Genomic DNA, 23,370 nt, shown 5'->3' with positions numbered 1-23,370 from the left:
CTAACCCACCCCCGAGTGCCCAACCCTAACCCTCCATACTTACCTGCGTTTTCCGGACTGCATCCGTTCTGCAGTACTCACATTAATCTTCAGTATAGGAATACTCATAGAAAGAAACTCCTAAGTTGTACATGTTATTTAAGCTACAGAGGAAGAAAATGTCCAACCTTATCAAATGCAAGCTATACAACTCCATGTACTGTATATAGGAAACAAAAACATGTATAGTACAAGTTCAGATTTCCATATCCAAAATTCTGAAATATATCCTTTTGAGAAAGTGACACCTTTGCTTTCTGATAGTTCAATGTACACAGACTTTGTTTACTGCACAAAACTATTACAAATATTGTATATAAATTACATTCAGGCTCTGTGTATATGGTGTATATAAAACATTAATGCATTCTGTGTTATAACTTTAGAATTGGGTCCCATTCCCAAGATCTCATTACGGTATGCATATATTCCAAAATACGGAAATATCCGATATCCACAATACTTCTGGTCCCAAGCAATTTGGATATGGGAGACCCAAACTGTACTGCCAAGCTTGGAAAAACAATGGCTTGAGCCACCTCCCACAATTAGTATGGAAACTAATACAGTACTTTTTTTTCTGCAGTGTACAGGACATAGTACAATGAAAGAAAAAGACAATTATTCCTACCGAAGGAAAGCATCATTTCCAGATGCTTAGCAAGGGCATCAACAACAGACACTGCTACAGGCACCGGTTCTTCACTTAGGAGGCCAAACCTGTTCAGACAAAATAGCACTGTATAACTGACCATTCCATGGCAGCATGATGTGCACTTATTACTCTTACACTTAGCTAAATCCAAATATATTATCTGCCTGGACATATTTCACATATATATTATATATTTGTTACACCATACAGTTCCAGAAATGCAGTACATGGGTTCGGAAATAGACGTTGTTTAACTATCCCGGTGGTCAGAATACAGACAACGGCATCCCAATGAGTATAACGCTAATGAGAGGCAATATTTAGGAGACAATACTTACCACTGGACAGCATCCATATTACTGTCATCCTTTCCTATCCTGTTGTACACTGTTTCTTTGATGTGGTCAAGACTAGCTGAGGCTGGAACCTTCAGCAGATGGCACAAGAGCTCTCTCTACATATAGGTGGGTAAGCACATGTTAAATCAATGCAAATGGCGGTCATTTCCAGTTATACGCAATGCAAACTACAGAAGAACAGGTACACGCACCTATCTTTTCCTACAAACTGTTTTCCTTAAAGAAAATCTTGACAAAAACCATTATAAATTATTTGCAGCACTATTGACATGTAGACTGATATAGCATCGTTTAAGGTCCCTAAATAGCCCATATACCCTTTAAATGCATTTTGAAGATGACTGTAGATGACATCTACTGCCCTGGCTGGATCTCGTCCAATTAAGCAGATTAAGGGGGGAAATGTACTAGGCTTTGAGGAGTGGAGAGAAATAAAGTACCAGCCAATCAGCCCCTAACTGCAATGTTACGGGCTGTGCTTGATAAATGACAGCTAGGAGCTGATTGGTTGATCGTTTCTCTCTCTCCACAGCTTAATACATCGGTCCATAAGTGTGTAATCAACTTGGACTGTTAACCTGTTGCATGGTCCAGGAAGCAGGATCAATGTCACCAGTCATACCATATGTGTTGAAAAATAAAACAACTTATCTAAAAAATGTGAGGTCAGCTGATGCCGTAAAAATCTAATACTTTTCTTCTTTTGTTTTTTACTTTACCAACACCCAGTTCACTCAATTACACACCAGCTGCACTTCACATACACAGTAGAATGAAAGCAGACAGGACTCCTTTTTCCGTCTTGCTACAAATACTTTGTGCCATACGTAGCTGCCGATTTATCGAAGGGTAGAACCTACTGCTATGAAAATTAGTAGGAGAGCTTTTAATGCTTTTCCAATACACCAAACGGTTATCCCTAGCATCAGAAAGGCTATCAGATTCCTATATGATAAATTGTGGCAATACCAGATTAAAATAAAACAAAAACATTTTTGATGGAAGAATCATCATAGGAGACAGCATGGTGGTTAGCATTGCTGCCTCACAGTTCACGGGTTTGATTCTGACCAAGGCGTTATCTGGTGTTTGTGTATTTTCCATGTGTTTCCTCAGACTGCTCCGATTTCATCAAATATTTCAGTCCCGATCCCTTTAGCTCATGTTTTATTCAAAACTGGGAAGTATTCTCAATGGGGGGGTATTCAAATGTTATCGCCCCAAATCTCCCGTCTAAAGTAACGGGAAATCGCAGTGGGCGATATACAACTGATGTCCCCTAACACGCTGATCACGCCCATTAGTGTCTGGTTTAGCCATGTAAGGCGGGTGAACCCAACTAAACTAATGGGTGCGCCCAAACGGATCACTTTTAAACACATTTTAGCCCGCCACCCCAGGCGTGTGCAAGCTGAAATGTAGACGCAGACAGCCGATCGCTCCCGAATGGAGCTACATTTGAACAGCTATCTAGGGGCTGCAGGTGTGAATAACATTTGAATTCCGCCCAATGTATGCCCAGTTGTGAAGGGAGTGTGAAATATATTATGATTATTATTATTAATCATACTAATTAACAATAAAGAATAATTTTATTTATATTTCTACAGCAGGATTAAAAATAAAATAAAAACATAAGAAATTAAAAAAATAATTAACATAATAAACACAACTATTACTAGCAGGCTATAATGTATGTGATTATCTTTTGAGCCAACCATTCTAAAGGGCCCTACACACTGGCCGACATGACTGCACGATATGAACGATCTCGTTAATTAATGAACGAGATAACGTTCATATCGTGCAGTGTGGAGGCTCCAGCGATGAACGATGCGCGGCCCCGCGCTCGTTCATCGCTGGTCCCCCGTTGGCTGTACATGCAGGCCAATATGGACGATCTCGTCCATATTTGCCTGCACTTCAATGCAGCCGGGTGACGGGGGGAGTGAAGAAACTTCACTCCCCCCGTCACTGCCCCTCCGCCGCCGGGTCGCCCGTCGGCCGTATCCGCCGTCGGGCAGCTCGGTGGCGGATCGGCCAGTGTGTAGGGCCTATAACCCCTTCCCAGCTTTCCTTTTAACAGATGTGATCAAAACTGTTCTTATGGACCAAACAGATAAATACAGACATACAGTAAGCGCTTAGAGAACAATAGAAATACACACCAGTAAATGCCAGTTATATGCAATCATGGATGATAAAAGTGTACTGTGGCATCACATTAAGGACTGCTTGCTTACCCATGTAATTACTGGAGCATCTATTGCAAGGAGGGGGCATGGATCTGCATTTATTAAGCCTAATTTCACAAATCCACTCATTGCTTTAGAAAATCCCTGTAAAAATGTTTAAAAAAGTATTAACAACATTCAGGTTACAGTGTTTATTTTAAACTTACATGTAGTTATACAGTATATTGCTTGTTAAGGCTAAGATAAGGCAAACAACAAGTTTGAGAGGGTATGTTTTATAGAGCTATAATGGCAGTGTTCACCTTCCACCGGAGAAAAACACTATGAACAAGATACACTTCTGTAGATGTTTGCTGTATGCGGATGTTTCCTGGAAAACACTAATGTAGCATTTCGTATGCAGATACAGCTGCATTTTCACACACAGTAGAGGCATATAATTTTAATCAGCAGTATCTGCTGATAGATATTGTATATTAGCACAGAAATCAAGTACTTCTATTGTGTACAGTGTGTGCTAAGAGATGGGGTATATACCTATATTTAAGGCCGGCATTATCTTCCCAGTGATATCTTCGGGAAGATGGCACCTGCACATTGAATGCAAAGACTCAGGCACTGTACCAGAGTCTTTGATCTCTAGTGCACATGCGCCATCTTCTCAAATATCACTGGGAAGATGGCACCGTCCGAGGAGGAGAAACCTGCTTCCCGCAAGCATGGTGGGAAGCAGGTGCCCTCCCTCGCGTCCCTCCGGATTAGAATGATGACCCCTTTGGAGCTTGCAGAATTTTCTACATTGCATTATTTTTAGGAGGTGTGGACATGCCCCCTTATTAGGCCACGACCCTGTTCATTACCAGGTGTGGCGCTTTACACCCCTGATTGTGTATGCTGTATGTTTGTTGCATATGATAAACACTAAAGATACGTTACACGTGGTCAGATTTTTTTGGGTCTGGCAACAAGTGGACGATTTAGAGGTTTTTGTTTTTTTTGCTTTTTTTTTTTTAAAGTTACCAATTTTCTGCTACACCACACTGCATTTGCATATGTCAGTCCACAAGAAGAATGACATAGTGACAGGAAAAAACATAGGAACTATGGGCAGATTATTAAGAATGGACACGCACTGCTCGATATTGGGAGATTGTGGCCAAGAATTCTGGTTTGGGAAGACAGATCGCAAAATTGATTTTTCGTGTGTGTAACCAAGATTTTCTAGAATTATAAGCAAAACAGTGAAACGATACTTCGTACACACTATACAATAAATTTATCCGAGAACCCAATTATTGGCAAATTGGCTCAATAATTATATAGCATATAACTACCTTTACTGTTGAACTGAATATAACAGCTAGAATATACCTTGTATCTCAGAGTGCCTCTTATTAAGGTATGGGCTGACTGGATTCCATAGGGTTCAGCATATTTTGTACTATCCCTATTTGGAAAGCCTTCTAAATTCAGTCCAGGGAAACAGTCCATGATTGTAACAGAGTCAAGCAAGGAACCACCAGCTTCAATATTAACAACCTAAGAGGAATGGGGACAGATAAAATGAATATCAAACACGGAATACCAGTCATTAAGGAATGAAGCCTTTCAGCAGTGGAATCATTCCGTTTGTAACCATGCAGCACAAACGGGGTACATATGATATCCCAGCAGACGGGACGCCAGCTGTCACTATATCGACGGCGGCATCCCGTCTGATGGCAATCCCAGCAGTGAGGCAGCGAGTCCTCTCGCGGGCTCGCTGCGCATGGGGCCAGGTGGCTTGTTTAGCTCGCCACAGGTTCTATTTCCACTCTGTTGGTGGCGTGGACCCACCAACCGAGTGATAATACCAGGCGAGTGTCGGGATTCCTGCTGTTGGTAAAAACCTGTTGTTGGGATTCCGGCGTCTGTGTCCTAAACGCCAGCATCCCGACAGCCGGTATATTGTCTGCATACCGCACAACCTACCCGGTATCCACTTGTGCTTTTAGGTCCCTTCTTTTTTTTTTATGCACATTTGCTCTTGGAATGTACATTTGCTGACAGTTTAACTTGATAGAACTTAATGGACTGTTAATGCCTCTGAAATGTTATTAAACAATGAAGCTCTAATAAAAAGTATATGTGGAGGGTACTATACTATAGAGGTTTCTATACTAAGAAAGGAGCACATGTTAAATGGAGTATTGCTTGTCTTGAGAATATCAGATCATGTGTTAGGTACAGTAATTGGCTTCTTCTATTTAGGCACCACTTTAAAATGTATTACAGCATACTTGGCTACCCTCCCGGAAGCTGCGGGAAGACTGCAGATTTTTCTGGTAGTTCCCTGCAGCCCCGGAAGAGTAGGTGGTTCTCCAGCATCCTGTCTGCTTCCTAGTGAAGCTGGCATCATGGTGAAATAATACCCTGCAAACATTGGTCGTTGCCCTGTGTTGGGTAGTGGGACCTAATGATGTGACAGTCAAGTCCCACCCCCCAAAAGTAGGCTACAGCATCTTCTCTCCGGGCTTCTCCCAGAGAGGAGACAAAACAAGTAGGTAAGCATGTATTAGTCTTGAAGGAGCACAAACGCGGGAGCGCAAGCTGAGTGAAAATCACATGAATAATACCTTTGTTTTTATACTAAATCTTGTAAGGAGACAATATGGGGGGGAATTCAAATGTTTGAAAAGTCAGTTGGGTGTCTGTTTTTTTTCCCTATCCAATGGAAAGAACAAAAAAAAAAAAAAAAAAAAAAAGGACACCCAACCGACTTTTCAAACATTTGAATTCCCCCCTATATGTCTCCTTTTTACCACACACCCGCTTACTGTCCTGAGGGAGGAGTCCTGCGAGGCTCCGAAATGCCGCACTGACATGATGCATACTACTGCATATCTTGGGTGAGATGTATCGTTCACTATCAATATAATTGTTCTAAAACTCCTGGAGTGCCATGCCTTGTTTTGGACTTTTGTTCTGAACCAGATTGTGATTGCATTACCTAGCAAGGGCACACAGGTATTTACAGTTACCTTTTGGAGTGCCGGATTTTTTTTTAATATATATATATATATATATAATATTCCAAATGTTCTCTGGCACTCCAGTCCTCCCCCGTAGGGTGTATCCTGCTCTGGTGCCCTCCCCAGGGATCTTCTCCCTGACATGCAACAACAATCAGAAATCAGAGGCGGCACTCAGAGTCTTGTGAAGCAGTGAAAAAACTTGTATTGATGAGGTCAACGTTTCGGGGACCACCTCCCCGTCTTCAGGACCTGACGGACGGGGAGGTGGTCCCCGAAACGTTGACCTCATCAATACAAGTTTTTTCACTGCTTCACAAGACTCTGAGTGCCGCCTCTGATTTCTGATTGTTGTTATATATATATATATATATATATATATATATATACACACACACACACACACACACACACACACACACACATGCATACATACATACATATACACACAATATATATTCATTTTAAATTCAATTAATTTATTAGATATGCATGTGATATTCAGTCTGCTTGTGTTCACTCGTTTGTGCTCCTTCAAGTTTTCACTTCAGTTTTGGGATTCAGCGTCCCATATCTTTTAAGAGCAGCAGCTGGTTTGAATTGTAGGTTTACAAGAAGAGCCTGGTTTCCCTTTTTGTGTTTTTCTGATGTATTACAATCACCTGTCATATCATAGACAACATAAATTCAATTGGTAATAGTCAATAAACCCCTTGGTGTCTCACTTGCCTAAGTGGTATTTTCTTTGATTCTCCTATCTGCAGATTTAGTAAAGGGCAATCAATGGAAAACCATGAGAAACAATACAAGAATAGAAATGAATACCGCAGCACCATCATTTTTTTCTGTTAAAAGAATAGAAACCCTGGATATACAGGTTTTCAACTCACAACAAAATCGCAGCTGAACCTGCCCAAATAAAATGAGCTGCCGAGTGTGCAGAAATCACAGTGCATGCCATTTAGTTAAAAATGGCAAAATTGTAAATACAAATATCAGGTGTGGGAGTCCCCCCAAATTATAGCCAGAACCTCTAAGCCAGAACCGCATTATCTGGGAGCCCCACTTCATAAGGGGATTCAAACCTTGGGCTCACCAGTCTAGGGCTGGCTGACATTATGACAGGGGAACCTTATGCTTTGTTTCGCCATGCTACCGTGCCACCAGCCCTGGTTCAGTCTATTGGTGGTTAGTGAAGAATAAGGGGGACATCACTGCGCTTCTTTCCCCTATTTCTCACTGCCAGGATCTATTGCTCTGTTTTGAAGTTAAACAGACCTTAGATAAATGCTGTATTTTTGCTTTATAACCAGACATCAATCCATGGGGAATCCAGTCAGTTTCTAAACACCCTGCAAACCGATGATTAGTAAATTTAGTCCTATGTCTTAGAGCTAAGTCTGTGCATTACTTCTCCATCAATAACAAACGCAAGTTACGGGATAACACTGTGTTTATGAAGAACTTCAAGTTTGTCAATGATTTCTGCTTAACATTGTTAAATTATTATTTCACTAACCTCTCCATTCTTCAGATATGTTGCAGGCTGTACTGTATTTAAGAGTACGCCCAGAGGACTCCAGCTGAACTTATATCGCAGTGGATTGTCAGAGTACTCAGGGGCTGGAAGGCCTCCACAAAAAGATAAGTAGGATTCCACCTTAAGAAAAGGAAAAAAATATGGCTATAAAAACCCCCCCACAAAAAACAGTCATCCGTAATAAAAAAAACAGTCATACTATTTTGTGCTTCCCAGCTTGTGAAACAAAGAATACATTTTCTAACACTTGAGATAATCTGACAGTATAGTGGGTCAAGGACATATCCACCTTACTGTTAGCTTGTCTTATTAGCAGGAAGGTGGATATCTTATTATGTTATTATAGGGTCTGACACAAAATAAGAATTTACTCACCGGTAATTCTATTTCTCGTAGTCCGTAGTGGATGCTGGGACTCCGTAAGGACCATGGGGAATAGCGGCTCCGCAGGAGACTGGGCACAACTAAAAGAAAGCTTTAGACTACTGGTGTGCACTGGCTCCTCCCACTATGACCCTCCTCCAGACTTCAGTTAGGATACTGTGCCCGGAAGAGCTGACACAATAAGGAAGGATTTTGAATACCGGGTAAGACTCATACCAGCCACACCAATCACACCGTATAACTCGTGATACAATACCCAGTTAACAGTATGATAACAACTGAGCCTCTCAACAGATGGCTCAACAATAACCCTTTAGTTAGGCAATAACTATAAACAAGTATTGCAGACAATCCGCACTTGGGATGGGCGCCCAGCATCCACTACGGACTACGAGAAATAGAATTACCGGTGAGTAAATTCTTATTTTCTCTAACGTCCTAAGTGGATGCTGGGACTCCGTAAGGACCATGGGGATTATACCAAAGCTCCCAAACGGGCGGGAGAGTGCGGATGACTCTGCAGCACCGAATGGGCAAACTCTAGGTCCTCCTCAGCCAGGGTGTCAAACTTGTAGAATTTAGCAAACGTGTTTGACCCCGACCAAGTAGCTGCTCGGCAAAGTTGTAGAGCCGAGACCCCTCGGGCAGCCGCCCAAGAAGAGCCCACCTTCCTCGTGGAATGGGCTTTTACTGATTTAGGATGCGGCAGTCCAGCCGCAGAATGTGCAAGCTGAATCGTACTACAGATCCAGCGAGCAATAGTCTGCTTTGAAGCAGGTGCACCCAACTTGTTGGGCGCATACAGGATAAATAGCAAGTCAGTCTTTCCGACTCCAGCTGTCCTGGAAACATAGATTTTCAGGGCCCTGACTACGTCCAACAACTTGGAAGCCTCCAAGTCTGTAGTAGCCGCAGGCACCACGATAGGTTGGTTCAGATGAAAAGCTGATACCACTTTAGGAAGAAACTGGGGACGAGTCCTCAATTCTGCCCTATCCATATGGAAAATCAGATAAGGGCTTTTACATGACAAAGCCGCCAATTCTGATACACGCCTGGCCGAAGCCAAGGCCAACAACATAACCACTTTCCACGTGAGATACTTCAATTCCACGGTTTTAAGTGGCTCAAACCAATGTGACTTTAGGAAATCCAACACCACGTTGAGATCCCAAGGTGCTACTGGAGGCACAAAAGGGGGCTGAATATGCAGCACTCCCTTAACAAAAGTCTGAACTTCAGGTAGTGAAGCCAGTTCTCTCTGGAAGAAAATCGATAGAGCCGAAATCTGGACCTTAATGGAGCCCAATTTTTGGCCCCTGGTCACCCCTGACTGTAGGAAGTGCAGGAAACGGCCCAGCTGAAATTCCTCCGTTGGGGCCTTCCTGGCCTCACACCACGCAACATATTTTCGCCATCTGCAGTGATAATGATTTGCGGTTACTTCTTTCCTAGCTTTAATCAGCGTAGGAATGACTTCCTCCGGAATGCCCTTTTCCTTCAGGATCCGGTGTTCAACCGCCATGCCGTCAAACGCAGCCGCGGTAAGTCTTGAAACAGACAGGGCCCCTGCTGCAGCAGGTCCTGTCTGAGCGGCAGAGGCCATGGGTCCTCTGACATCATTTCTTGAAGTTCCGGGTACCAAGCTCTTCTTGGCCAATCCGGAACAATGAGTATAGTTCTTACTCCTCTTCTCCTTATTATCCTCCGTACCTTTGGTATGAGAGGAAGAGGAGGGAACACAAACCGACCGGTACACCCACGGTGTCACTAGAGCGTCCACAGCTATCGCCTGCGGGTCTCTTGACCTGGCGCAATATCTTTCTAGCTTTTTGTTTAGGCGGGACGCCATCATGTCCACCTGTGGCCTTTCCCAACGGTTTACAATCAGTTGGAAGACTTCTGGATGAAGTCCCCACTCTCCCGGGTGGAGGTCGTGCCTGCTGAGGAAGTCTGCTTCTCAGTTGTCCACTCCCGGAATGAACACTGCTGACAGTGCTAACACGTGATTTTCCGCCCATCGGAGAATCCTTGTGGCTTCTGCCATCGCCATCCTGCTTCTCGTGCCGCCCTGTCGGTTTACATGGGCGACCGCCGTGATGTTGTCTGACTGGATCAGTACCGGCTGGTTTTGAAGCAGGGGTTTTGCCTGACTTAGGGCATTGTAAATGGCCCTCAGCTCCAGATTATTTATGTGCAGGGAAGTCTTCTGACTTGACCATAGTCCTTGGAAGTTTCTTCCCTGTGTGACTGCCCCCCAGCCTCGATGGCTGGCATCCGTGGTCCCCAGGACCCAGTCCTGTATGCCGAATCTGCGGCCCTCTTGAAGATGAGCACTCTGCAGCCACCACAGCAGAGACACCCTGGTCCTTGGAGACAGGGTTATTAGCCGATGCATCTGAAGATGCGATCCGGACCACTTGTCCAACAGGTCCCACTGAAAGGTTCTTGCATGGAACCTGCCGAATGGAATCGCTTCGTAGGAAGCTACCATCTTTCCCAGGATCCGCGTGCAGTGATGCACCGACACCTGTTTTGGTTTTAGGAGGCCTCTGACTAGAGATGACAGCTCCTTGGCCTTCTCCTCCGGGAGAAACACTTTTTTCTGTTCTGTGTCCAGAACCATCCCCAGGAACAGTAGACGTGTCGTAGGGACCAGCTGTGACTTTGGAATATTTAGAATCCAGCCGTGCTGTTGTAGCACCTCCCGAGATAGTGCTACCCCGACCAACAACTGCTCCCTGGACCTCGCCTTTATCAGGAGATCGTCCAAGTACGGGATCATTAAAACTCCCTTCTTTCGAAGGAGTATCATCATTTCGGCCATTACCTTGGTAAAGACCCTCGGAGCCGTGGATAGACCGAACGGCAACGTCTGGAATTGGTAATGACAATCCTGTACCACAAATCTGAGGTACTCCTGGTGAGGATGGTAAATGGGGACATGCAGGTATGCATCCTTGATGTCCAGTGATACCATGTAATCCCTCTCGTCCAGGCTTGCAATAACCGCCCTGAGCGATTCCATCTTGAACTTGAATTTTTTTATATATGTGTTCAAGGATTTCAAATTTAAAATGGGTCTCACCGAACCGTCCGGTTTCGGTACCACAAACATTGTGGAATAGTAACCCCGTCCTTGTTGAAGTAGGGGCACCTTTACTATCACCTGTTGTGAATACAGCTTGTGAATTGCCTGTAACACTGCCCCCCTGCCTGAGGGAGTGGTTGGTAAGGCAGATTTGAGGAAACGGCGGGGGGAGACGTCTCGAATTCCAGCTTGTACCCCTGAGATTTTTGAAGAAAAATTAATGATATCTATAGTGTGCGCTAATTTTCCCAGGGAGGTAGCAATAATCATAAACCAAAATCTGGTTAATGACAAAAAAGACAAATATTTAATTCTTAGACATCCATAGTTATAAAGTGACACAGTGCACATAACATGGCTCAGACAAACAATGACATATATTTAAAAGGTAATTTAAAAGATGTATTGCACAGACCCTTAGTTTGTAAACATTAACGATGTAAACATTAAAGGACAGTCTTTGTGCAGAATATTTTAGGAAGGCGAGACTTCTGACTCATACCGTTTAGGGTATGTGGTGTGTGCCTTGATGTAAAGGGATGGGTTCCAGCCGGGCAGCCCAGCACCACACCACACGCTTAGCCCAAATCGCAGATGGAGACAGCGGAAACGGCAGTAGAAGTTCAAAGAGGCTTAAGAGTCCCACTCCAGGCACAACGCGTTTCGGATATGTTATCCTTTTCAAGTGCTTTAATTGAAGTGGAGATCAATGCCCTATTTAAAAGGGGTTGTCCGGAAATGACTGTTTTCGAATTTCCCGCCATTTTGCGTTCCAGCGTCTAACCGGTACCCCTGAGATACCACTTGAAGGATCCAGGGATCCACCCGTGAGCAAGCCCACTGATTGCTGAAATATTTGAGACGGGCCCCCACCGTACCTGGCTCCGCCTGTGGAGCCCCAGCATCATGCTGTGGACTTAGAGGAAGCGGGGGAGGACTTTTGCTCCTGGGAACTGGCTGTATGCTGCAGCTTTTTTCCTCTACCTCTGCCTCTGGGCAGAAAGGACGCGCCCCTAACCCGCTTGCCCCTATTGGACCGAAAGGACTGTATCTGATAATACGGTGCTTTCTTTGGCTGTGAGGGAACATGGGGTAAAAATGTAGACTTCCCAGCTGTTGCTGTGGAAACGAGGTCCGAGAGACCATCCCCGAACAACTCCTCACCCTTATAAGGCAGAACTTCCATGTGCCTTTTAGAATCTGCATCTCCTGTCCACTGCCGAGTCCATAACCCTCTCCTGGCAGAAATGGACATTGCACTTATTTTAGATGCCAGCCGGCAAATATCCCTCTGTGCATCCCTCATGTATAAAAGTGCGTCTTTAATATGCTCTACGGCATAGGTCTTCAACCTGTGGCCCTCCAGCTGCTGCGGAACTACACATCCCAGCATGCCCTGCCTCAGTTTTACCATGCCTTAATAGCAAAACTGTGGCAGGGCATGGTGGGATGTGTAGTTCCGCAGCAGCTGGAGGGCCACAGGTTGAAGACCCATGCTCTACGGTTAGCAATATAGTGTCCCTTTCTAGGGTATCAATATTTTCCGACAGGGAATCTGACCACGCAGCTGCAGCACTGCACATCCATGCTGAAGCAATAGCTGGTCTCAGTATAACACCTGTGTGTGTATATATAGACTTCAGGATAGCCTCCTGCTTTCTATCAGCAGATTCCTTCAGGGCGGCCGTATCCGGAGACGGTAGTGCCACCTTCTTTGACAAGCGTGTGAGCGCTTTATCCACCCTAGGGGATGTTTCCCAACGTGACCTATCCTCTGGCGGGAACGGGTACGCCATTAGTAACCTCTTAGAAATTACCAGTTTCTTATCAGGGGAAGCCCACGCTTCTTCACACACTTCATTTAACTCTTCAGATGGAGGAAAAGCTACTGGTAGTTTTTTCTCTCCAAACATAATACCCTTTTTTGTGGTACCGGGGGTAACATCAGAAATGTGCAACACATTTTTCATTGCCTCAATCATGTAACGTGTGGCCCTACTGGAAGTTACATTAGTCTCATCGTCGTAGACACTGGAGTCAGTATCCGTGTCGACATCTGTGTCTGCCATCTGAGGTAGCGGGCGGTTTAGAGCCCCTGATGGCTTTTGAGACGCCTGGGCAGGCACAGGCTGAGAAGCCGGCTGTCCCACGTTTGGTATGTCGTCAAACCTTTTATGCAAGGAGTCGACACTGTCGCGTTATTCCTTCCACAGCACCATCCACTCAGGTGTCGACCCCGCAGGGGGTGACATCACATTTATCGGCATTTGCTCCGCCTCCACATAAGCCTCCTCATCAAACATGTCGACACAGCCGTACCGACACACCACATACACACAGGGAATGCTCTGACAGAGGACAGGACCCCACAAAGCCCTTTGGGGAGACAGAGAGAGTATGCCAGCACACACCAGAGCGCTATATAACACAGGGATCCCACTATAAATGAGTGTTTTTCCCTTATAGCTGCTTATATAATATATACTGCGCCTAAATTTAGTGCCCCCCCTCTCTTTTTTACCCTTCTGTAGCTTGAACACTGCAGGGGAGAGCCAGGGAGCGTCCTTCCAGCGGAGCTGTGAGGGAAAAATGGCGCCAGTGTGCTGAGGGAGATGGCCCCGCCCCTTTTCCGGCGGACTTCTCCCGCTTTTTCTGGAATTCTGGCAGGGGTATTTTTATACCTATATAGCCTTCCTGACTATATATGGTGTAGATTTGCCAGCCAAGGTGTCTTATATTGCCCTCAGGGCAATAAGTGTATTAATTAACACAGGGGTTAGTTTACCAGGTGTATCACAAGATGCCTTCAGAACAAAAACTGTAGCATCAGCAGTACAGATAGCACATCTCTGGATGAGCTCCCATTAATGTAGTGTAGAAGTACAGCATATTCTAAGTTGCTACTGATCTAAGGAACTGTAGGTGGTAAATGTGTCATTAAGAACTTAAACGCCGAAATGTTTCCATTGTCACATTATGGGAAACACTGGTTGTTTCAGTTTGTCCATATGACCTGTGGTATTCTGTACAAAGCGCCAAATGGCAGGCTTACATCGTCATATATACTCCGTACTCACCTTAGCTTCCACATCTTTAGCTTTATCAAAGCATTCCATGGCCAGCATATGGTCCAGACCTGGATCCAAGCCCATCTCACCAACAATTGTAATTCCAGCACTTTCTGCACTGCAACACATTGCACACCATGAAACAAACCCAATTAGTAAAGTTTCTGCTAATTTCACAACTGCATTTTAATAGTCCCAAAACAAAAATTTACCAATAAAGCACCATCATATTACACATTCAGGCAGTACATTGTATTGTGTATGACACCCAATTCTGCTGTTGAGATGTAAGTAGTTACATACTCAAATATTTTACCATCAATCCTGTTACACAGTTTTACTTTATTATCTCCGTGTGAAAATGCATATCCACATTTCTTACTTGTAATAACATCTGTGTATGATTGCGTATCCATATTTCTTACTCCTAATACATCTGTGTATAAAGGGTGTTTCCATATGTCTTAGGGCTTAATTCAGAGCTGATCGCATGTGCATTGCAGGTGGGGCAGATAAAACATGTGCAGAGACAGTTAGATTTGTGGGGGGGGGGGGGGGGGGGGGGTTCAAACTGAAATCTAAATTGCAGTGTAAAAATAAAGCAGCCAGTATTTACCCTGCACAGAAACAATATAACCCACCCAAATCTAAGGGTGTGTACACACGGTGAGATTTTCTCTTACGATTCTGACTATATAGTCAAAATTGTAAGAAAAGTTAGCGCAGATCGCAAGTTGAAAGTCACCTTGCGATCCTGATTCGATACCGATGCGGTCCCACCAGGCCGGCATCGCAAGAAAAGATAGACTGTGCAGGCAAGTCAATCCTTGCTAGATCGGTGTACTATCTTGTTCATCTCACATGTCAATTACATCTCACATAAGCCAAAATCTCACATAAGCCAAAATCGTAAGCACACAGTCCATATCTCAAGAAAAGTTAGCCAAAATCGGTGGTGCTGGGCTCCGGGGAGTTCAGGGGAAATCGCAAGTGAAAATCGGGCATAGCAAGGATCTCACCGTAGTGTTCACTGTAGGCTGTTTTAGCAGGGCGCCGCGCCCGATTTTTTAAGGGCAAAACCCGCCCTGCCCTTTCTGCGGCTCCCTGCTAAAACAGCCGCCCGCTTTCTGCCCCTCTCAGCGTGTAAAGATGCCACGCTGTTAGAGAGCTTGGGGGAAGCCCAGCACCTCCGTAGGTGCTAGGCACACTCCCAACAGTGACGGCGCACACCCCCGTCTGTGTACTGACCCGCCCACTTACATTACGTGCAAGTGGACACGCCCCCTATTTCCATAGCCACGCCCCTTGTGGTGCGCGCGCTTGTGCCCCTAACGGACGCGCGCCCTGTCCTGCCCGTCCGCTGGAGTGAACACTATCACCGTGTGTACACACCTAACTCTCTCAGCAGATGTTGTATCTGCCTCACCTGCACTGCACATGGTTTTGCCCATTAGAGAATAAATTTGCTGCTGCGATCAGGTCTGAATTAGGCCCTTAGTTGTAATACTTCTACGTGTCAATACATAACCATACTTCTTAGCTCTAATACTTGTGTGTATAAATGCATAACCATATTTCTCAGTTTATTTTAGAAGAAAATCAAGTCCATATTATATATCATGTGCAGCCCATTTCTAGTAAACTGGATTGGCTGGTCCAAATGTTTGTTTTTTTGCTCACACAGAACCAGAAGATGAGCCACAATAAAGTGTACTGTTACTATTCACAAATATATCCTTGTAAACTGATACACACAGTATAACTCCCTGGAAAATGTAGTGTGATTAGGAAACCAAATGGATATCCCATGGCCCCAGCTTTAGGTCAGCAAGCTTTGTATAAATTCGGAGTCTGAATGCTATGTTGGAAAAATCAAGCAATAATAATTGTCCTTTTTTTTTTAGAATTTCCAAATAATACGCGAGTGGTTCAATAAATAAGGTACAAGACCTAGCACTTGTGTAATGTTCTCTATTTCATTGTAATTGCCTGCCTGCCCAGAGCAGGTAGACCACTGCTTCCCCTCACAGCCATTAGACTGCGCCTCATATCAGTCATACTGTCCCAACAGCACTTATAAGACAGCGGGGCTGGCAGAAACATGGTCAAACATCATGGGGTGTAGTGTGTCAGATTTCTGTGTCTAAAGGGCACGGTGATAATGTCATGTCATGGAAACAGGTTTGGTGCACTGCTTTTTATAAGAGCAGAACAGATGTTCAAGATGAGCAGCGATCCCCACAGCTAAGCATGCCCACAACAGTAGTGCACAGATTGCAGCAAATATTTTATATATTTTTTTCTCTAACGTCCTAGTGGATGCTGGGGACTCCGTAAGGACCATGGGGAATAGACGGGCTCCGCAGGAGACAGGGCACTTTAAGAAAGAATTTGGATACTGGTGTGCTCTGGCTCCTCCCTCTATGTCCCTCCTCCAGACCTCAGTTTGAATCTGTGCCCGGACGAACAGGGTACTTACTTAGTGAGCTCTCCTGAGCTTGCTAAAAAGAAAGTATTTTGTTAGGATTTTTTATTTTCAGAGAGATCTGCTGGCAACAGGCTCTCTGCTACGTGGGACTGAGGGGAGAGAAGCAACCCTACTCTCTGAAGATAGGTCCTGCTTCTTAGGCTACTGGACACCATTAGCTCCAGAGGGATCGTACACAGGATCGCACCCTTGGTCGTCCGATCCCGGAGCTGCGCCACCGTCCCCCTCGCAGAGCCAGAAGACAGAAGCCGGTGACAGAAGCAAGAAGACTTCGAAATCGGCGGCAGAAGACTCCAGTCTTCATATGAGGTAGCGCACAGCACAGCAGCTGTGCGCCATTGCTCCCACACTACACCCACATACTCCGGTAACTGTAGGGTGCAGGGCGCAGGGGGGGGGGGGGCGCCCTGGGCAGCAATTAGGAACCTCTTGGCAAAAAGTGAGCATATATACAGTTGGGCACTGTATATATGCATGAGCCCCCGCCATTATTTTACACAGAAACGCGGGACAGAAGCCAGCCGCTGAGGGGGCGGGGCTTCTTCCTCAGCACTCACCAGCGCCATGTTTTTTCTCCACAGCACCGCTGAGAGGAAGCTCCCCAGTCTCTCCCCTGCAGTTACACGGTAGAAGAGGGTAAAAAGAGGGGGGCACATAATTAGGCGCAAAAATCAATATAAACAGCAGCTACTGGGTTAACATTACGTTACTGTGTTATTCCTGAGTTAATAGCGCTGGGGTGTGTGCTGGCATACTCTCTCTCTGTCTCTCCAAAGGGCCTTATGGGGGAATTGTCTTCAGATGAGCATTCCCTGAGTGTGTGGTGTGTCGGTACGTGTGTGTCGACATGTCTGAGGTAAAAGGCTCCCCTAAGGAGGAGATAGGGCAAATGTGTGTGTGTGTGAGGGTGTCTCCGTCGACAACGCCGACACCTGTTTGATATGTGTAATTAAGTGCTAAGGTAAATTTATTGCACAAAAGATTAGAGAACAGACAGGGAATCTACCCATGTCTGTCCATCCGTCGCAGAGACCTTCAGAGTCTCTCAATGCTCACTATCCAAAATAATAAACACTGATATCGACACGGAGGTTGACTCCAGTGTAGACTACGATAATGCAAAGTTACAGCCAAAATGGCAGAAAAGTATTCAATATATGATTATTGTAATAAAAGATGATTTGCATATCACTGATGACTCATCTGTCCCTGACACAAGGGTACACATGTTTAAGGGGAAGAAAGCAGAGGTAAATTTCCCTCCTCTCATGATGAAAAAGAGCGGGAATCTCCAGACAAGAGGCTGCAGTTTCCCACAAAGAATTCTCAGACAGTATCCTTTCCCCACTAGGGCCAGGATACGATGGGAATCTTCCCCTAGGGTGTCACGTTTGCCCAAAAGGTAGCCCTGTCGTAACAGCTATTCTCAGGGATCCTGCAGATAGCGTGCACATTCTGGTACACTACTCAGACCGGCTATTGTGTCGGCATGGGTTTATAGCGCTGTGGCAGAGATTGAGACCCTAGTATGTAGATAGATATATATATATATATATATATATATATATTAAAGATGCTGTCTTAAGAGATTTGTATATATAAAACATGCCCAAAGAGACATGAGTATACTGGATCCTAGAGTCAAAGCTATGTCGATTTCTGCTTGACGTGTCCTGTAGAATATGCAATGGACAGATGATGCCGTCTTAAGAGGCATATGTAAGGCTGAGGATTGTGTGGAGAAGGGTTCTCGGACCTGGTCTCCACAGCTATAGCTGGTAATTCTGATATTTCGCCTTATATTCCTGCACAGCCTAGGAAAGCACGACATTACCAAATGCAGCCCTTCGAACAAAGAAACAAGAAAGTCCGAGGTGCGTCCTTTCTTGCCAGAGGCGGGGGCAGAGGAAAGAAGCTGCACAACACAGCTAGGTCCCAGGAACAGAAGTCCTCCCCGGCCTATACAAAAATCCACCGCATGTCGCTGGGGCTCCACAAGCGGAGCTAGGCCCGGTGGGGGCACGCCTGCGTAAGTTCAGCCACAAGTGGGTTCACTCCCTGTTAGATCTCTGGGCAATAGATATTGTGTCTCAGGGATGCAAGCTGGACTTTGAAAAAATGCCCCCTCACCGACGGCCCTGCCGGCTTCCCCCCACGAGAGGGAAACAGTGTTAACTGCAATTCACAAATTGTATCTTCAGCAGGTGGTGGTCAAGGTTCCCCTCCAACAAGGAAAGGGTTATTATTCGACCATGTTTGTGGTACCGAAACCGGACGGTTCGGTCAGACCCATATTTAATTTAAAATCCCTGAACATATACCTGAAAAGGTTCAAGTTCAAGAGGGAATCGCTCAGAGCGGTCATCGCTAGCCTGGAAGGGGGGGATTTTATGGTGTCTCTGGACATAAAGGATGCATACCTTCATGTCCCCATTTATCCACCTCATCAGGCGTACCTCAGATTTGTGGTACAGGATTGTCATTACCCATTCCAGACGTTGCCGTTTGGTCTCTCCACGGCACCAAGAATATTTACCAAGGTAATGGCGGAAATGATGGTGCTCCTGCGAAAGCAGGGGGTCACAATTATCCCATACTTGGATGATCTCCTCATAAAGGCGAGGTCCAGAGAGCAGTTGCTGATCAGCGTAGCACACTCTCGGGAAGTGTTACAACAGCACGGCTGGATTCTAAATATTCCAAAGTCGCAGCTGATTCCTACGACGCGTCTGCCCTTCCTGGGCATGATTCTGGACACAGACCAGAAGAAGGTTTTTCTCCCGATGGAGAAGGCGCAGGAACTCATGACACTGGTCAGAGATCTCTTAAAACCAAAACAGGTGTCGGTGCATCACTGCACGCGAGTCCTGGGAAAGATGGTGGCATCGTACGAGGCCATTCCCTTCGGCAGGTTCCATGCGAGGACCTTTCAATGGGATCTGTTGGACAAGTGGTCCGGATCACATCTACAGATGCATCGGTTAATCACCCTATCCCCCAGGGCCAGGGTGTCTCTTCTGTGGTGGCTGCAGAGTGCTCACCTTCGAGGGCCGCAGGTTCGGCATTCAGGACTGGGTCCTGGTGACCACAGATGCAAGCCTCCGAGGGTGGGGGGCAGTCACACAGGGAAGAAATTTCCAGGGTCTGGGGTCAAGTCAGGAGACTTGCCTTCACATCAATATCCTGGAACTAAGGGCCATATACAACGCCCTAAGTCAAGCGGAGACCATGCTTCGCGACCAATCGGTGCTGATTCAGTCAGACAACATCACAGCAGTGGCTCATGTAAACCGCCAAGGCTGCACAAGGAGCAGGGTGGCGATGGCGGAAGCCACCAGAATTCTTAGCTGGGCAGAGAATCACGTAAGAGCACTGTCAGCAGTGTTCATTCCGGGAGTGGACAACTGGGAAGCAGACTTCCTCAGCAGGCACGACCTCCACCCGGGAGAGTGGGGACTTCATCAAGAAGTCTTCACGCAGATTGCAAGGCGGTGGGAACTGCCACAGGTGGACATGATGGCATCCCGCCTCAACAAAAAGCTACAGAGATATTGCGCCAGGTCAAGAGACCCTCAGGCGATAGCTGTAGACGCACTAGTGACACCGTGGGTGTTCCAGTCAGTTATGTATTTCCTCCTCTTCCTCTCATACCAAAGGTGCTGAGAATCATAAGAAAAAGAGGAGTGAGAACAATACTCATTGTTCCGGATTGGCCAAGAAGGACTTGGTATCTGGATCTGCAAGAAATGCTCACAGAGGACCCATGGCCTCTGCCTCTAAGACAGGACTTGTTGCAACAGGGGCCCTGTCGGTTCCAAGACTTACCGCGGCTGCGTTTGACGGCATGGCGGTTGAACGCCGGATCCTAGCAGAAAAAGGCATTCCGGATGAGGTCATTCCTACGCTGATAAAGGCTAGGAAGGACGTGACGGCTAAACATTATCACCGTATATGGCGAAAATATGTTGCTTGGTGTGAGGCCAGGAATGCCCCTACGGAGGAATTCCAGCTGGGCCGTTTCCTTCACTTCCTACAGTCGGGAGTGACTTTGAGCCTGAAATTGGGTTCCATTAAGGTCCAGATTTCGGCTCTATCCATTTTCTTTCAAAAAGAACTGGCTTCTCTTCCTGAAGTCCAGACGTTTGTAAAGGGAGTGCTGCATATTCAGCCCCCTTTTGTGCCTCCAGTGGCACCTTAACGTGATGTTGAGTTTCCTGAAGTCACACTGGTTTGAGCCACTCAAAACCGTGGAGTTAAAATTTCTCACGTGGAAGGTGGTCATGCTATTAGCCTTGGCTTCAGCTAGGCGTGTGTCAGAATTAGCGGCTTTGTCACATAAAAGCCCCTATCTGGTTTTCCATATGGACAGGGCAGAATTGCGGACACGTCCACAATTTCTGCCAAAAGTGGTGTCATCCTTTCATATGAACCAACCTATGGTGGTGCCTGTGGCTACTCATGACTTGGAGGATTCAGAGTTACTAGATGTGGTCAGGGGTTTGAAGGTTTATGTAGCCAGAACGGCTAGAGTCAGGAAAACTGAGTCGCTGTTTATCCTGTATGCATCCAACAAGCTGGGTGCTCCTGCTTCAAAGCAAACTATTGCTCGCTGGATCTGTAACACGATTCAGCAGGCTCATTCTGCGGCTGGATTGCTGCATCCAAAATCAGTAAAAGCCCACTCCACAAGGAAAGTGGGCTCTTCTTGGGCGGCTGCCCGAGGGGTCTCGGCATAACAACTTTGCCGAGCGGCTACTTGGTCAGGTTCAAACACTTTTGCAAAGTTCTACAAGTTTGATACCCTGGCTGAGGAGGACCTTGTGTTTGCTCATTCGGTGCTGCAGAGTCATCCGCACTCTCCCACCCGTTTGGGAACTTTGGTATAATCCCCATGGTCCTTACGGAGTCCCCAGCATCCACTAGGACGTTAGAGAAAATAAGATTTTACTTACCGGTAAATCTATTTCTCGTAGTCCGTAGTGGATGCTGGGCGCCCGTCCCAAGTGCGGACTTATTCTGCAATACTTGTATATAGTTATTGCTTAAATAAGGGTTATGTTTGGTTGCATCAGGGTTGATCTGATGCTCCGTTGTTGTTCATACTGTTAACTGGGTAAGTTTATCACAAGTTATACAGTGTGATTGGTGTGACTGTTATGAGTCTTGCCCTGGATTCCAAAATCCTTTCCTTGTACTGTCAGCTCTTCCGGGCACAGTTTCTCTAACTGAGGTCTGGAGGAGGGACATAGAGGGAGGAGCCAGAGCACACCAGTATCCAAATTCTTTCTTAAAGTGCCCTGTCTCCTGCGGAGCCCGTCTATTCCCCATGGTCCTTACGGAGTCCCCAGCATCCACTACGGACTACAAGAAATAGATTTACCGGTAAGTAAAATCTTATTTAAAATTTTTTTTTTTTTTAAAACACAGTATACCTTACCTTTGCTGTAGTTCTCTCATGGAGGGGGTTAAATAACTAGCAGTCACCAGGTTCACTTTGTTCTTGATGCATTTTTGCGCCACTAAAGGATGTGCGGAGTAAGGCAGTAAACTGAATAACAGGAACCCAGAGTTAACAAGAGCACTTCATTCTGCCCACCCAATATATACATCTATATATATCTGGTAATGGCTACTGTCATTATCTACAGATGGGTCCACATTTATCTTGACCTTTAATAGGATTAACTGAGACTGGCCAGTCGGACTTTAGGGGGGTCTTAAGGACTGGCCAGTCAGACTCACGGAGCGATTGCTGCTTAAAATCTAAGCAATCTGACTAGATTGCTTAGATTTTAAGCATGATCGCTCCGTGTGTACCCCTCACAGCGATAGCGATGCGCAGCCCCGCGCATCGCTATCGCTGGTGCTAGATTGGCCTGCAGGCCAATCAAGCAGGTCGCTCATTTCTTCCGCTGGGTGAAATGAGCGGCCCCCCTCCCCCCGCCCGCACACATCTCTCCCACATCGGCCCGTGAATACGGGCCTTCAATCCCCTGCTGTAATGACTTAATCCCCTGCTGTAATGTTCTCTGTATTGTATTGCAGTTGAGAACAATAGATGAAGGGTTTATGCTAATAAGTCATGATGTGAATGGCGCAGAAAACTAGTCAAGTTAACCGTGGACCCATCTGTACTTTAAACTTGTACACTCATCATACAGCACATCAAGTCAGACTATATATAGGCTGACTTGAGAAGTCTCTGGTTACTAATCAGTTGTAACAGTGAGCTTGCACAACAAAGGTTCAGAGTGCCATCATCCATACATAGTCATCCATGCAAAGTACATTACTAGGTAGAGTGGTTACACCGTGTAAACAGTGGAGAGGGAAAATGGGAACCAGTCTGGTTCATTTCGACAACCCCCCCCTTTGTAAAAATCCTTCAAAATTATTTAGTTTTGTTTTATATTGGTACTGCTTCCTGTAACAGTATTTGGAATAGCATGAAACAGAAGGGGGTAGCTATTTGTAATGGTGTTAGCTGTGTAAACCCACATTTGAATCTAATGCTACATTCTCCTGAGATGCCAGTTTTCT

General features: G+C 45.7%; 1 protein-coding gene across 2 annotated transcripts in view; it reads right to left on the bottom strand.

Moving 5' to 3' along the window:
• Positions 1-23,370, bottom strand: part of AASS (aminoadipate-semialdehyde synthase) — a 255,271-nt gene that overhangs the window by 50,903 nt on the left and 180,998 nt on the right. For both annotated transcript variants that reach the window (XM_063927192.1, XM_063927191.1), the window contains 7 exons: positions 22,268-22,378; positions 14,352-14,460; positions 7,779-7,919; positions 4,620-4,787; positions 3,297-3,392; positions 1,033-1,148; positions 671-759 (listed from right to left, as the gene is read on the bottom strand). In XM_063927192.1, the coding sequence (XP_063783262.1) occupies positions 671-759; positions 1,033-1,148; positions 3,297-3,392; positions 4,620-4,787; positions 7,779-7,919; positions 14,352-14,460; positions 22,268-22,378 (830 nt within the window). The remainder of the gene's footprint in view (positions 1-670; positions 760-1,032; positions 1,149-3,296; positions 3,393-4,619; positions 4,788-7,778; positions 7,920-14,351; positions 14,461-22,267; positions 22,379-23,370) is intronic.

The sequence above is a fragment of the Pseudophryne corroboree genome, chromosome 6 (assembly GCF_028390025.1).
Source record: "Pseudophryne corroboree isolate aPseCor3 chromosome 6, aPseCor3.hap2, whole genome shotgun sequence".
Lineage (NCBI taxonomy): Eukaryota > Metazoa > Chordata > Amphibia > Anura > Myobatrachidae > Pseudophryne > Pseudophryne corroboree.
The sequence above is the reverse complement of the archived record's forward strand: the minus strand, read 5'-3'. Positions and strand labels throughout refer to the sequence as shown.